This window comes from Xenia sp. Carnegie-2017, unplaced genomic scaffold (genome assembly GCF_021976095.1).
Source record: "Xenia sp. Carnegie-2017 unplaced genomic scaffold, XeniaSp_v1 HiC_scaffold_2, whole genome shotgun sequence".
In the NCBI taxonomy this organism is placed as follows: domain Eukaryota; kingdom Metazoa; phylum Cnidaria; class Anthozoa; order Malacalcyonacea; family Xeniidae; genus Xenia; species Xenia sp. Carnegie-2017.
Genome location: NW_025813482.1, coordinates 8,059,906 through 8,074,016, shown reverse-complemented (window position 1 = coordinate 8,074,016; position 14,111 = coordinate 8,059,906). Strand labels below are relative to the sequence as shown.

At 31.7% G+C, this 14,111-nt stretch overlaps 3 protein-coding genes across 3 annotated transcripts; all 3 read left to right on the top strand.

Moving 5' to 3' along the window:
* The first annotated feature begins 963 nt into the window (after positions 1-963).
* On the top strand, positions 964-5,539 carry LOC124440283 (transmembrane protein 198-like). The gene is given in 6 exon segments (XM_046990639.1): positions 964-1,179; positions 2,615-2,819; positions 3,254-3,447; positions 3,450-3,819; positions 3,986-4,071; positions 4,862-5,539. Coding segments are annotated over 6 exon segments (942 nt in total). The 5' UTR covers positions 964-1,170; the 3' UTR covers positions 4,940-5,539.
* A 1,620-nt stretch (positions 5,540-7,159) lies between these two features.
* Positions 7,160-7,937, top strand: LOC124440557 (N-acetyllactosaminide beta-1,6-N-acetylglucosaminyl-transferase-like). The gene is made up of 2 exons (XM_046990953.1): positions 7,160-7,578; positions 7,676-7,937. The coding sequence occupies exons 1-2, from the start codon at positions 7,160-7,162 to the stop codon at positions 7,935-7,937; spliced, it is 681 nt and encodes a 226-aa protein (XP_046846909.1).
* Positions 7,938-9,426: 1,489 nt separating this feature from the next.
* Positions 9,427-13,952, top strand: LOC124440850 (small glutamine-rich tetratricopeptide repeat-containing protein beta-like). The gene is made up of 12 exons (XM_046991291.1): positions 9,427-9,652; positions 10,176-10,288; positions 10,409-10,475; positions 11,009-11,108; positions 11,240-11,344; positions 11,542-11,596; positions 12,072-12,150; positions 12,409-12,467; positions 12,564-12,601; positions 12,834-13,049; positions 13,454-13,584; positions 13,747-13,952. The coding sequence occupies exons 1-12, from the start codon at positions 9,556-9,558 to the stop codon at positions 13,755-13,757; spliced, it is 1,071 nt and encodes a 356-aa protein (XP_046847247.1). The 5' UTR covers positions 9,427-9,555; the 3' UTR covers positions 13,758-13,952.
* Positions 13,953-14,111: the final 159 nt, after the last annotated feature.

Genomic DNA, 14,111 nt, shown 5'->3' with positions numbered 1-14,111 from the left:
CCTCAAGCAATTTTTAAATACTTAGAGAAGTTGCTAAAACCAAAGGACAACAATTATTACACTTAAAGGCCTAAAGCTAAACAATATTTTTGCCTTGCGACAAGACCCACATGCTTCTTCAAATTATTGTCATTCAATTGTACTGTTGTACATGATTTTATTCATAAATACTTTTATTTATAAATAATGTCATTTATATTCCCCACTTTGTAACATTGTATTATCATTCTGAAGATGTAGCGCGTTGCAACGAAACGTCAGTAAAATACTATTGCCAATTCATATTATTGCAATAAGCTCGGCTTTAATGTTCATTATACGATGACGTTTCCCGCTTGGAAAATCTATCGCTAATGTCATAAATGACTTTATTCAATTTATTGGTTTACTAATTCAAAAATCTTATTAAAGAAGCTGGCTACCTGTTTCTAAAATGAATTTTAAAAACTGAATTTTTATTGATAATATGATTGTTGTCTTGGCCAAGACAAGTTGAGGTTTTGTGGCCCGTAGATAACAGTCGTCTTCACTGATTAACCGAGGCAAACTAGGTGAAATAACTTGATGAGTTCAAATAAAGTTCAAATATACAACAAAGTATGTTTGTGTTATAACATTGTACATTGTACTCTAATGAATGGAGATCCTTTTCCGATTTCACTGTTCAAAATATCTATTCACTCAAGGCTCAAGCTGCTCGATTTATTTATGAATAACATGCGCTGATCTGATTGTGGAACAATGCACTGAAGTGAAACTTCTTCTCTAATAAACGTATTCCTAAAAAATGTATTTTGAAAGTAATAAGAATATCGATAAAACATACATAATTAAAATTTTTTAATTTGTTTATAATTTCATTCGCCAGCATTGAAAAGAAATAATTTGATGACATTTGCTATCAACAGTTATGTGCACATCTCAATGCAAGTTTCTTTCGAAAAAAAACGTATTGGCAGCTTTTCAAACAGAAATTTAAGTTAGTTGTAAAACGTTTGATGATTGAAAGGCAATCTGCCACATGCCAAATGAAAGAAATATTTGAGTCTGGGCTCTACTTCGCTTGTGGTTGATCCTCTATTTATTATGCAACAGACGAACAAACAACGTGATATCTGATAAACAGAAGCTTCTACAAAGATAATATTACTTACTTACAATTGTGAAACGATGCACAAGGTATGTCAGCATAAATTCGTGGCTCATTGAAACAGTTCGCAATAAAATAAATACTTTTGTATTATAGGCATGTATTTGAGACTGAGATCTTCGAATTACAGACATTGAAAACACGTATTTTATCTTTCCAAGCATGTGTTGTCTCAAAAACTTCAATCTTTTTGTTACATAAAACTATTCATTCATTTCCTGCTGTCTGCATGATTAATCAGCTTAAATATTTCGAAAAAACAGGCTTTATAGAAAAAATGTTCTGTTTCAAATCAAAAAAATATTGTTATCGGCTATTGAACAAAGCTAATATTACAATGTGCATAAGTAATGCCGTTAGCCTTTCACTTCAGCTGTTGTTTCGATTCAGTCTCGGATTACGAAGAAATTAATTCATCAAATATTGAATCTGCGATTTTTGCTCATGTTCTACTCAAAACTCTTAATATTTGGGCTTATTTGTACGGCCTGATGCAACAGCTGATTGCCATCTTATCAAAACTATGCCACTAGAATTATTCAATGGAAACAGACTGGTAATTTTAGACGTAAGTTAAATGAACGTTTTGATGTCTTCACCGAGCAGATAATCTTGAGGGTAACAATACTAGTTATACTCCAGCAATGTGCGAATACTTCTTGCAAACTTATATTCATTTCATTATTTTGTATGTTTTTTCCTTAGCAACATATGCTTGCTTGCGGATCGATGACTTTTAACCTCGTAGTTAAGCGTTCAAATATTCAATAACGTTTTTCAAACCACCATCAAAATGTTTGAGAGCGTAATTATCTGGTTGAAAATAAATGACGTGTCATGAAAACAACGCAAAAGCTTGCAGAAAAAGAAAAGCCTGTCCACATTTCTACTCTTGACATGCAATGCTTGTTTGGCAAAATCAACTTCGTGACTTTCAAACGCAGCCAAACAGTGTAAAGCTACTTTTAAGTACATGAATTTTCTAATCTAAGCTTTTTGAAAACTTTTTGGATTTGTTCTTCTCTGTATAAACCATTTCAAATGAATAATTGGGAAATTATAATTTGTATCTATTCCATTCAATTGATGCTTCGTCTTGTTTAAGTCGAAACTTTTTGAAAGTTTCGTTAAAGCTCTCCGTATATTAGACATATCATGCACTTACATGCAGAATTAAGTTTTTGCTATACCACGTAGTACATATTTTCTTTTCTTAATTCAAACAAAATTTAAATCTTGATTACTTTGTGCATATTCGTATCCCAGGTATTTTGACTTAAGAACGCCGTAGCTGTTTTTTCTAACTTTTAAGAAGAAGATTAGCTGAGTGTCCGGTTGACTGAATACTTTTTATTATTAATTTGCAATAAGTATTAACTCTTCTCGTATTGAGTAGCTAAATACGTTGTTACTGAAAGCAATTACTGACGAGAGACTTTCTTCAAATCATACGCATTATTTTAGAGCGTTTTCCTCTTGTCTTTGTTTACGAACATGGCGATGGAAATTGAATTTTCTGAGAATGTTAAACCAACGATAACCAATTCCAGCAGTAAAAGTTGTGATATAAATGTGTTTATTATCGAAAAAGAACTAGACGGAGAGTATATTGCCATTATTACTATTGCAGCTGTTTGTCTTGTAGCTGGCTTTTTCTTAGGATTTACAGGTAACATTTTCCATTAATTTCCATATAAATGATATAATTCTTCATCATATTGAAATCCGAGTGGAAATCCGTTACTCTCCGACACTTCTTTAAATGTTAATTATTGTAGCTACTGTACAATCTAAGGATTAAAAAAGAATGTCATTTTTTCAATAGTAAAGAAACAATGCCTAGTGTTTATCTCAATGAACTTTGGCATTTTTTAATTTGTGATTGAAAATTACTGTAAAATTTTAAGGTTGGCATTGATTTTTTAACACTTTCCAATTTCCAAATTTTGCAGATCATTTTCAATGATAAAAGAAGGATTAATGAAACACTATGGTTTTTGTAATGTAATTTTCTTGTATTTGTAATAACATGCGACATGATGAGCATTGTACATAAAAGAAATGTTTCAGAGACTATATTTAACTTTTTCTTTCAAAAAATAGGTTATCGTTTCTTACGTATATCACTATTCACTGAATCATTAGCAGTCAGTGCATTTGCAACGTATGCTGTTTGTAAGTTCTACTCTGGTTTGTTGTTCCCAAGCCTCCTTGGTGTTTCGCTTTTTGTCGGTGTTGTCTTTGCAGTGCTAGCAACTCTGGTCTCAATATGTGGATTGTTTATACTTGGATTCATCCTGGGGGCTTTTACTCCGCTCTTTTTATCCTTGCTATATCACCTCTGGTCGTAATCCCATCCAAGTGGATAGTGATAACCATATTGGTTTTGCCTGGTTTGTTCTCTGCTTTGCTGATTTTGAAGTTTCAAAAATTCCTTGTTGTTTTATCAACGTCAATAATGGGTGCTGCATTAATTTCATTGGCAACAGATTTCTTCTTTGAAGAATTTCTCTTAGTGGATTATGCATGGCAAATAATAACGGTTGACGACAAAATTGAATTATGCTGGCTTTCATGGACTATATTTGCTATTTGGCCATTACTATTTGGTATCGGTTCTTTCTTCCAAGTTAAAGTGACAGGAAGACATGTTGAACACAATGGAAAAGGTACCATATATATTTTACGTAAATTCTACAAAACGAAAAGAAATAAAAAAAAATTATTAGTTTTCTTTGTCGCTAAATAGTTTCTATCAAGTGCAGAAGGGCTTTATTATCAGTGCTAAGTGCCATTTAATTATTTTTTTTATGTAAACAATGTATTATTTTCTAGGAAAAATCTCCCAACGTTTTCAAGGAAGTGAGAAAGCGATAAAGCGATATCGTAACATGAATAAAAGTGGCGATGTCATCACTACGGTTTGTTTACTTTAACTTCTAATCCTCAACTTGGATGATATGTGGATTAAATATTAAAGAATCAATGAAATGCTTTCGTATCAAGGGTTCTGAATATCTGATTGGCCACTATACATTTAACATCCGTTCCTATTTATGCTGTTTTGAGTGTTTTTATGTTGTATACTTATTATTTACTAAAGGTTCATCTTAAACATTTAAACAGAAACTCTACACATACTTTATTTTTACCAGTAATTTTGCTTTTATTGTCATTTTAAGTTGCGGCGTTGTGTCTTTATCTCTTTGTTCGCTATGGCTCACCATTTTAGAATACACCATAATGCCATTTTTTCACAGTCCAGTTCGCTTTTCTTTATCATTTACATCAATTAATCAACGAGCCACTTCAAAGTTACAAAAAACAAATTAATTTTAAAAAACGTTTATAAGTTACGAAGTGTGGAAATTTTAAATTTGGAATTGTACTGTGAAAAAATGTTTGTATTGTTTGCAATTGAATCATTTAAGTACGCAAAGTTGTGCAATGTTTCGACGAAGCATTGCTGAAAAAATGAATGCATTGTAAGTTAAATGTTTTATAGTTAAACATGCAGCACTATTGCAAAAATAGCTACTTAAAGTGCTGATATTATAAACAAAACAAAAAAATATATACTAGACTACACGGCCCATTTCCATCTAAAGCTAAATTACCAAGTATACAATGGAACACATAATTTTTTTACTTTATCTAACTATAAACTGTATTACAATCACTCAAGGTAATTAATTAATCATAATGTTTTAGTCATGGCTACGTGATGGACGGCGAAATCGTGATGAAGAAGGACAAGATCGATTGATCGAAGATGTTACAAATGTTTAGCTGGGTCAAAATATTAGTTTTAACAAACAAATTTTAAATTTGTTGTAATACTTTTGTTGTAATACATAATTCATATCTTGCTTAAAAATGGCAATTTGTTTGTTGTAGACACTATCAGAACTAATCTAGTCTACCTTTTACATTACTAATGTTTTGAACATTAGCCGATATGAAATATCGAAAAGGCTCATGAAAATGACTCCCTTTCTAACTTTTGAATGGTTAATAACGATGAAAGTCAAATTTTCATGTGGAATTTACTGGTGTCATCATGAATTGACATTATTTTTAAGATGATCGAAGAAAATAGTTATATAGAATTTTCATCTGTTTATAAGGGAATAGATTAGTTGAAATTCCGCAGAATTTTACTGCGAGGACTAATTTAATACAATTAGTTTTGGAAAGTATAAGCTTTATCAATGATTTGAAAACCAAATGCTCAATACAATAATTTGAAGGAAAAAATCTACTTCTCCGTTTGTTGATGAAAACATTAGCCATCATACATTGCAAGTTTCCATATCTCTTTATTGTTTTATCGTTTTTTTTTTTGCCCGAAAGTGAAGAATTATTACTCATCCATGATCCACATTGTAATGCTCGTTCTTTGTTTTTGTTTTACGTATTCTTTATGTGGGTGTGTTTTTTTTTACAAAAGTTATTTATGTTTATTCATTATTATATCATGAACTAATGCATGACAAGATACAAATTAGAGACATTTTCTTAAGAATTTGACATTCTTTAATGGTGCTTGACATTTTCTCACTTAAAGCAACAGATTTCAAATACTGTTTTGAAATAACTTACGAATTTTGTACAACCTAACCTTCCTTCGATCTTTAGATTTGTTATTTATATTCTTTTAAGCGAAGGAACTTCAAAAATAAACGTGAAAAATGTCGTTATTTTACAATTATTTTGTGATAATGTGATAGATTACAGTTTTATGCTTGAGAAAATGCAATATTAGTTTCAATAAGTTTTCAAAGTAGATAATTGTAAATAAAGTTGTGTTTAACAAGTTTTGATAGACTTGCAGGATAAATCATTTATTGCCATGTATATCAGCAGTACAAATAGTTGCACTTCAAACGCATATATAACATATGTACCGCAGAATAGGCGAACAGTTAGTTCAATTTATGTTTAACAGCAGAAAGTTTCTAGCGACGTTTACAAGTAGTGCACTCTTCGAATGTTTATATTATGTTCATATAATTCAAAATATTGATGATCTCCGACTAAAGAAAAGAAATAATACACGTTTGTTCAACGTATTTATTCTTAGTTTGACCGATATGCAAATATTTTCATGATGATTGACTGAAAGTACAATAGATTTTTTATTAGTTAAACCATTGCTGCCTCAATTTGTACTGTTCCAGTAAAATGAATAACGTATTTAGCAAATTAGAATTCGCCTATTCAAATTCAAAGGTCTTGATTCTAGTAATACGACCTTGTACTAAAAACATGTGATTTGCACCATCGTTGAAAGTGCATGAGGTACTGACTAAAAGATTTTGGCAATCATAGTTTTACCAAAGGTAATGATGTTTCTTAGTGATGACGCGAGAATTCTGGGGAATTTTACCGGACCTCCCACGACTTTCAAGCACATTAATCACTAAATACTCTCATTATCATGGTTTTACTTATAAAGAATAGTTAATGGTAATGTTTAATATTTACATAGCGGGAGTAATCTTCAGGCTAGCTACGCTCAATTGTTCAAATGTGCCAGCCTAAATGATCAAAACAATGGTCACAAGTGACGGTATGTTTTTGAGCGAAATATGAATTACTAATGAATGGAATCTTTCAAGTTTGAAAGGAGACGGTCCACAAGATATACCTAATCTAAACATTTTCAGTATTTCTCTCAAAATGTTCGAAAGAGAAAAAATTATTAAACTCAAGAGGTGCAAAAATATTTTTGGTCTTCTTGTTGTTCTTGCTGTGTTGAGAATATACATTTCTATGGAACTTACTCAAAGTAGCACCGTTGATGGAACTAAGTCAACTAACATTATTCTTCGAAAAGTTAGTCCTTTATTTTCGGCATTTTGTAAGAAGATTATCAACGGTGATCGAGATACTCTCGAAGAAGCTAAAAACATCATGAACAATTCTTTAAAGAAAATTACTCTACCAGAAGAGTATTTGAAACTGACAAAAGACTGCAGTAAATTTAAGAGAACGAGAGGTTACATAATGACGGCTTTAAACGGCAAGGAAAGAGACTTTCCGTTAGCTTTTAGCATTAACATTTACAAGCATGTTGAACAATTTGAGAGACTCCTTAGGGCGATATATCGTCCCCAAAACCTTTACTGCATTCACATCGATAAAAAATCACCTGATATATTTTACCGTGCTGTTGAAGCAATCGCCGCTTGCTTCCCAAATATTTTCTTAGCCTCAGAACGAATAAACATGATATGGGGAGATTACACAATCCTAGAAAGCATTCTTCTTTGCTCAAGAGATCTTCTCAGTCATGAAAAACCATGGAAATACGTAATAAATCTCACAGGACAAGAGTTTCCCCTTCGTACCAACAATGAAATTGTGGATATACTCCACAAAATGAATGGATTTAGCGCTGTGCCTGGAGGGCTGGCCATCGATAGGTGAAAACAACAGAAATCTTCTAATATGCCAAACAATTTGCTTTAACTATTTCAATAAGTAGTAAGTGTCATAAAAAGTAGTTTTGGTTATATTTAGAAACACCAGAGATCGTTTTCTCTATGTTCATCGCGGACTAAAGCGGACAAAGACGTTAAAGAAGAAATTTTATGGAAATTTTACGTTTTACAAAGGTTCAGTGTATGCTGTACTCTCAAGAATGTTTGTAAACTATACTCTTTATGATAAACTGGCCTTAGATTTTTTGGAATGGCTTAAAGACACTGCCCATCCAGAAGAAACCTTTCATCAAACGTTGTACCGAAATACAAAACTTGAAGGAAACAGAAACGGCAAGTAGTAGATTGTGTACATCGGATACTACGATTGTAACAAATAAGAATGTTACTCACTGACCTAACAGGTAGATGTAACAGAAACGAATAGATAACTTTTGTTCTCCTAAGAGAAATTTTTTCATTTGTTTTAAAGGCACGATTAAAAGTCCGCTTATTCGTTACGTGGTTTGGAACAAGCATCGCTGTCATGGTAAAACAGTTCGTAGTGTCTGTATTAATGGTGTTGGTGATCTCAAAGCCATTGCAAAAAGTCCCGCTCTATTTGTGAATAAATTTCATCTGGATTATGAACATTTGGCTTTGGACTGTTTGGAAACATGGTTTCATAGCAAAACTTTGTATTATTACGCATCAAAAGAAAACTAAAGATGAAATTCTTTAAATGAGTGACTGCAGAGCAAGGGGGAGGGGCAGGGGGACTATGCAGGGACCGCAGAGCATTTTTTATTCGTGGCTATCGACCTCCAAAGCCGCTGAAATTGGTTGCAAAATGGAGACAAAATGAATGAGGGGAGAATGGCCTCAGTCCTCTGCTTTTGCGGTTACAAAATTGTTTACGGTGAAAAAGCAGTTAACTTGTGTGAAATTCAACGTCTCATCTCACATATAGAGTATGAACACACCAACATGGTTAATCTTCATGTAATACTAAATACAAAGCTGCTCTTTTTTCCCACTGTAAGGCAAATGCTTCTGCTTACCATATAGAGCATTTAAATTTTTCTTCTATCTCTTATTCTCCTCAAAACAGTAATTGATAAAATATCAAGTGCATGAAAACACTTGGTTTCATTATTTTTGAAATAAACTCGTAATTTAATTATTCATTATTTATTTGCAATATTTACTTGGTCAATCATTGTGTCGATATGGTCAATTGAAACGTTGCATTGGGTAAACGTATTTACTCTATTTAGCCTTCCTCTAATAATCACTCTCTTGAAAGGTGAAAAAAAACAATAATAAACTTCAACCTTCTATTTACCACTTCACTTAATCTCACGATGAAATCATAATAAAATACAAATGGCTCTTAAGTTTTAATGGTTTGTATAAGCATTTTTTCAATTCACATTTATAAAAATTTTTGTCGAAATTTTAAAAAAATTATAGTCAACTGTTTTCCGTTTCATAATTCGTTTATGCATAAAATATAGAAATGAATATTGGAGCATGTGTTTTGCAAACTAGAACACCTAAACATTTTTGCATTAAAATTTATTAACTTCTTTTACTCCTTTTATAATAACTTTACTTTAAAGGTAGCAAAAAGAAATAAAATCCTTAGAGGGCTAAATTGAAGAAATGCGGTTGTGTGTACGGACATACATATATTATACAAATATTCAGTATTGGATGAAGTTAAACATGCTGGTGCCCATAAAATAACGATGTAACCCTGCTCCCCCCACCCCCACATTTGAACAAGTTCCGCGCTCGATTTGTTGTACAATATAGACTGTACAGTTTTGATTACATGAAGTACACATTATATCTATTTTGAAACAAAGTGATAACTTGCATTATTTCAACTTTCGTGTTTTTAGACTTTAGTTACTGTTTTATGTGGAAAATTTTTGAAAAGGGAATCGATTTGAGTTTGGAAATATATTGCATAAAATGTCTCATGAACGTTTGGTTTTTTCAATCCTTGAATTTGTTCATTCCGAATGCTTATCTACGTCAAGATCAGATGATGATCGTGAAACTTTGGAAGGTACAAAATGATATTCAATAACTTTACATCAAAATTTTGTTTTTTTGAAGTGTTTTGGTATTTTTTGGTATAAGTGCAGCTGCTGCAACAGAAACGAGAAAGGAACTCGAAATGTATTTATTATTACCTTTTCAATTTTTTTTACCTGCCCAACTCTGTCTGAGAGGAAGAGGTTTCGTCATTTTAGAACAAACTCCATTCATTTCAGTCAAAATGATATTTTTTCTGTTTTGACAAAAGTTTAACATCCAACTTTGCCTAATCTCATCATGGTAATGTTGTCAAATTTGTACTGATTTACAGTTGCACTTCTTTATCTTCTTGTGTAACTATTCTAAAACAAACTTTCTCTCCAGTTCTACAATGGGGGAGATAAATGGAACAGCTCTGAAATCAACCAAAAAATGATACATGTACTTTATTGAAGTTTTTCAAAAGAAATTTTGTGAATTTACAATTTACATAATATGAACTTCTATCTTGAAGTAAAATTTTTCATTAATTTCATATTTTGTATTCATAGTGGTCAAAGAATGCTTAGAAAGTGTATACCATGTGCATCTTGGTAATCCATCTGATGTAGAAAAGTACCACATCGATAAACCTCTTACACAAATATTTAATTCTGCTACATTGGTATGTCTTCAAAAGTTTAGCTCTTTGCATGAGAACTTTTTCATTCGATGTATCTTAGGATGCTAATGTACCATTTTGTTATGATTAATGATGAATTTAGAAACTTACCATGATCTTTAGATGTCACAAACAAAGTCAATTCCAACAGATGATGACAAGGAAAAAGCAGAGCAGCTTAAAACTGAAGGTATAATGTTAAACAAGATTTGCTAGCTCAATTTTTTGTACAAATATCAGTTTCATTTCATGTAAAGGTTACATATCATTATCCTTGGACCTTTAAAAATTAACACATTGAAAGATTAACAATTTTTTATATGTGTTTTCTTTATGTCAGCCACATACTGTAAGATTCATAATCTGTCTGTCATTAATGTTTAAAAAGTTTAACCTTTAAGCTTTCATGTATGTTAGATATAATCAATAAATTGCTTGTTTTTTTCCAAGTTTTTAAATATATATGGCATATATGGCATTCTTTTTGTTGACCAAGAGAGCCATACATGTTGGTTAGAAAATCATCAAAACTCCTCACATGCATTGCATCTTAATTATTGTCAATGATGTAGTTATTTTTTGTTTTGTATCTACTATTTAATATGTAGTTTGTACATAAAATGGTATTGTTATTTTTGTCGTCAATTACTCTCACTTTCTTTTAAAAGTTTAATCTGCAAAGCTGTTTTTTTTATGTATAATCATATTTTTATTTGCTTTAAGGCAACAATCTAATGAAAGATGGAAAAATCGAGGAGGCTATTAAATGTTATGACAGAGCTATCAAATTAGATAACACAAGCGCTGTATATTTGTGCAATAGGTAAACTTGTTTACTGGTATCTTTGCTTTCTCTGCTTGTCGGTAAAGTATCATATTTGTAGTTGATAGTTTCTCTTTAGCATTACACTGGAGTATTTTTCTGAGATCATTTACAATCTTACAATTATACAGAGCTGCTGCATGTAGTAAGTTAGGTCGACATGAAGAAGCAATTCAGAACTGCAATGATGCGCTGGAACTGGATCCAAAATATGGTAAAGCTTATGGAAGAATGGGGTAAGTCTTTATGAGGTTTACAATTTATCCTCTGAAGTTACCAATAATAAAGTTATTAAATTGAAGAAAGACGACTGACGTGTCGTTATACGGGTGTGATAAAAAAAATATGATCAATTGTTTATGTATTTTCTTTAATGTTCAAATGTTTGCCAAACTATTTAAAGTTCTTAACTGTTTTACTTTTATACGTATAGCACCGCGTACATGGCTTTAGAAAAATACGAAAAAGCCAAGAAAAATTTCGCTATGGTTTGTGAAAAAATAAATAATCATTTAATTTTTGAAAGTTGACCTATGCATGACGAAAATAAATGACATTTTAGCCACAATATGAATCATCAGGCAGTAGATGACACATCTTTTGTCTTTTTATTCAACATTCACAATTCCTTGATATGTACGTACACCTTGCTTTTTTTGTGATATCGTATCGTCAAACTTTTTCATCTGAAAATACCCATGGTTCTTTGGTTTTCTTTTGAGTTTCTTGGTTTTTCTTCGGTTCAGTCCATTAACTATGGCAATTACGCTTTTTAAGGCAATATTTAAATTTGTTATCACCACAAATTTTTTGTTTTTCTCCTTTTGTTACGCCATAAGCACAAAAATAATGCCAAACTACAAGCTATATACGCTACTTGTGAAGATTTCATAATTTGTTTTTCTACCTTTGCTCTTATTTGTTGTTTACCAAGTAAAACTAATTGTTGTGTATGTGTTTAAGGCTAAAGAACTTGATCCTGATAATGAACTTTATACTGTTAATCTGAAAACTTTGCAAGATAAAACGAAAGAGACAAACGGTAAAGCATTGTTTACCTTCCAAGGAACCAGTGCGTTTCATTGATTTGTTGTTGATAGTTGTCTGTTTTAAGTGCATCATCGAAAAAGCACAATGACTAAAGCTTTTTTTATGTATTCATGCAATGTGCTGGTATAAACAGATTACAGAAATGATGTAAACTCCAAGAATTCATTAAAAAAACTATCAGAATTTCGTGCGCTAATATTTGACATTTTAATTTATACAAGGCTTTTTTATTGTGTAAGTCTTATTACAGATGCACAACCTGGCAGTTTTATGAATTCCCTATTTTCTAATCCTGGAATTATGAATATGGTAAATATTACAGATAAAGAGTCAAATGATTGCCTTTGCGTATCATGGCAGCAAACACCTGCATCATTTTTAAAGCATATGTATCTTTAATTGTAGGCGTCACAGTTCATGGCAAATCCTCAAATGCAGCAAATGTTAGTTTAATTTTAAATCATCGAAGTTTAACGTTATTTTCCATAGAATAAAAACCGTGTTTCTCCTTTGAAATAATTTTTCATATTTCTTGACTTTCCTCTTAAAGCTAATATACCAACATACAAGAAGAGCTGAATTCTTTGAAACCTTTTTTTTGAACAACATGGCTTCTTGACCTTCCATTTTCAATTCCACTTGGTTAACGATGACTTTTGTCATTCGTTTATCTAGGATGACGAATATGATGTCAGGCTTTGGTGGAATGACAGGAGCAGATTCATCTTCCAGCGGTCAGCAGCCTAGCAATTTTTCTACGGCGACAACTGCTGGTTCCGAGTCCCAACAAAGTAACCCTGCAACAGTTCCAAACAACTCAAGTAACGCTGAAACAAATACAAACAGCTCGAATGACGCTACATCTGGTGGTTTTTCCAATATATTTCAATTGTTAGTAGCCAGAGAATCGTTAAAGTTATGTTATGTTTTGAATTGTTCTAAAGTTTTGTTTGTGTTTTCAGTAGCTACAGTCAATAGTTTTACACCTGACTTTATACCACCATAAATTGTGTTCTATTTCTTTTGTCAGAGTTCGAATTTGACGTTGTCTAAAACACGTGTTAAAGTATGATTAGCAAAATATCAATTTAATCATTTAGTTACCTTTGTAATAACAAATTGCTTTCTTTTTCTAAATCTGTTTGACTTTATTTTTTCTCTTTGTTTCATCTTTTCATTATATTGTTATCTAGCGAGAAATATCTTGAAGTGATTTCCAAATGTCGACTTCAGGCAAACATATTATATAACTATTTATCAATTCATTATTGTCTTTACGTATTTTTTTAATATAGTGCAACGCAGATGGCTCAACAGTTAGAACAAAGTAATCCAGGCTTAGTCAATAATCTTCGACAGACAATGCAAAATATTGGAGGGGGAAACACTAGTGGAAATGAAAACACCGACAATACTAGAGAAGAAGGTATAGCATTGTATACACGGCCAGGTCCTGGTGTTTCATTCAAACTATGAATTCTTTTTTAATATGGGTACTAATGTTTTAGAAGACTAAATTTCCTGGTTTGGTGCAATTTGTTGATGTGTTTTAGATTTTAACAATATTTCATTCTATTCAATTTCGCAGGAAAAGAATGAGTCAAGATGAGCAAAACTAAGCATTGCAACCAGCTATCGAAATCAGCAATTGCTGTAAATAAGCTCAATCAAAATGATTGTATTAACAATCATGGCAACTTTGAAACAGTCGTTTTTTCTTCATTTTATAAACATAAATCGAATTTCGCTTATTATCGAAAGTAAAATTAAAGCATCAGAAGTGTCTACTGTAAATACATCGAGTTATTGTGTGTTTGGTTAAGTGCCACCACTGTATGGCATTACTATTTCAGGCATCACAAAAGAAAAGAAGAGGGGACAATTAAGGGATGTTGAAGCTCTTACAAAGGATTCGTTATAAATAACATCGTTTTGTTTATATGTTGTAATACA

What these genes read in the sequence shown, in the direction of transcription:
- LOC124440557 (XM_046990953.1), top strand. Translation starts at nt 7,160, where the DNA reads ATGACGGCTTTAAACGGCAAGGAAAGAGACTTTCCGTTAGCTTTTAGC. An exon ending in GGAGGGCTGGCCATCGATAG is followed by an intron (nt 7,579 to 7,675) that starts GTGAAAACAACA and finishes GGTTATATTTAG; the next exon opens with AAACACCAGAGATCGTTTTC.
- LOC124440850 (XM_046991291.1), top strand. Translation starts at nt 9,556, where the DNA reads ATGTCTCATGAACGTTTGGTTTTTTCAATCCTTGAATTTGTTCATTCC. An exon ending in TGATCGTGAAACTTTGGAAG is followed by an intron (nt 9,653 to 10,175) that starts GTACAAAATGAT and finishes TTGTATTCATAG; the next exon opens with TGGTCAAAGAATGCTTAGAA. An exon ending in AGAGCAGCTTAAAACTGAAG is followed by an intron (nt 10,476 to 11,008) that starts GTATAATGTTAA and finishes ATTTGCTTTAAG; the next exon opens with GCAACAATCTAATGAAAGAT.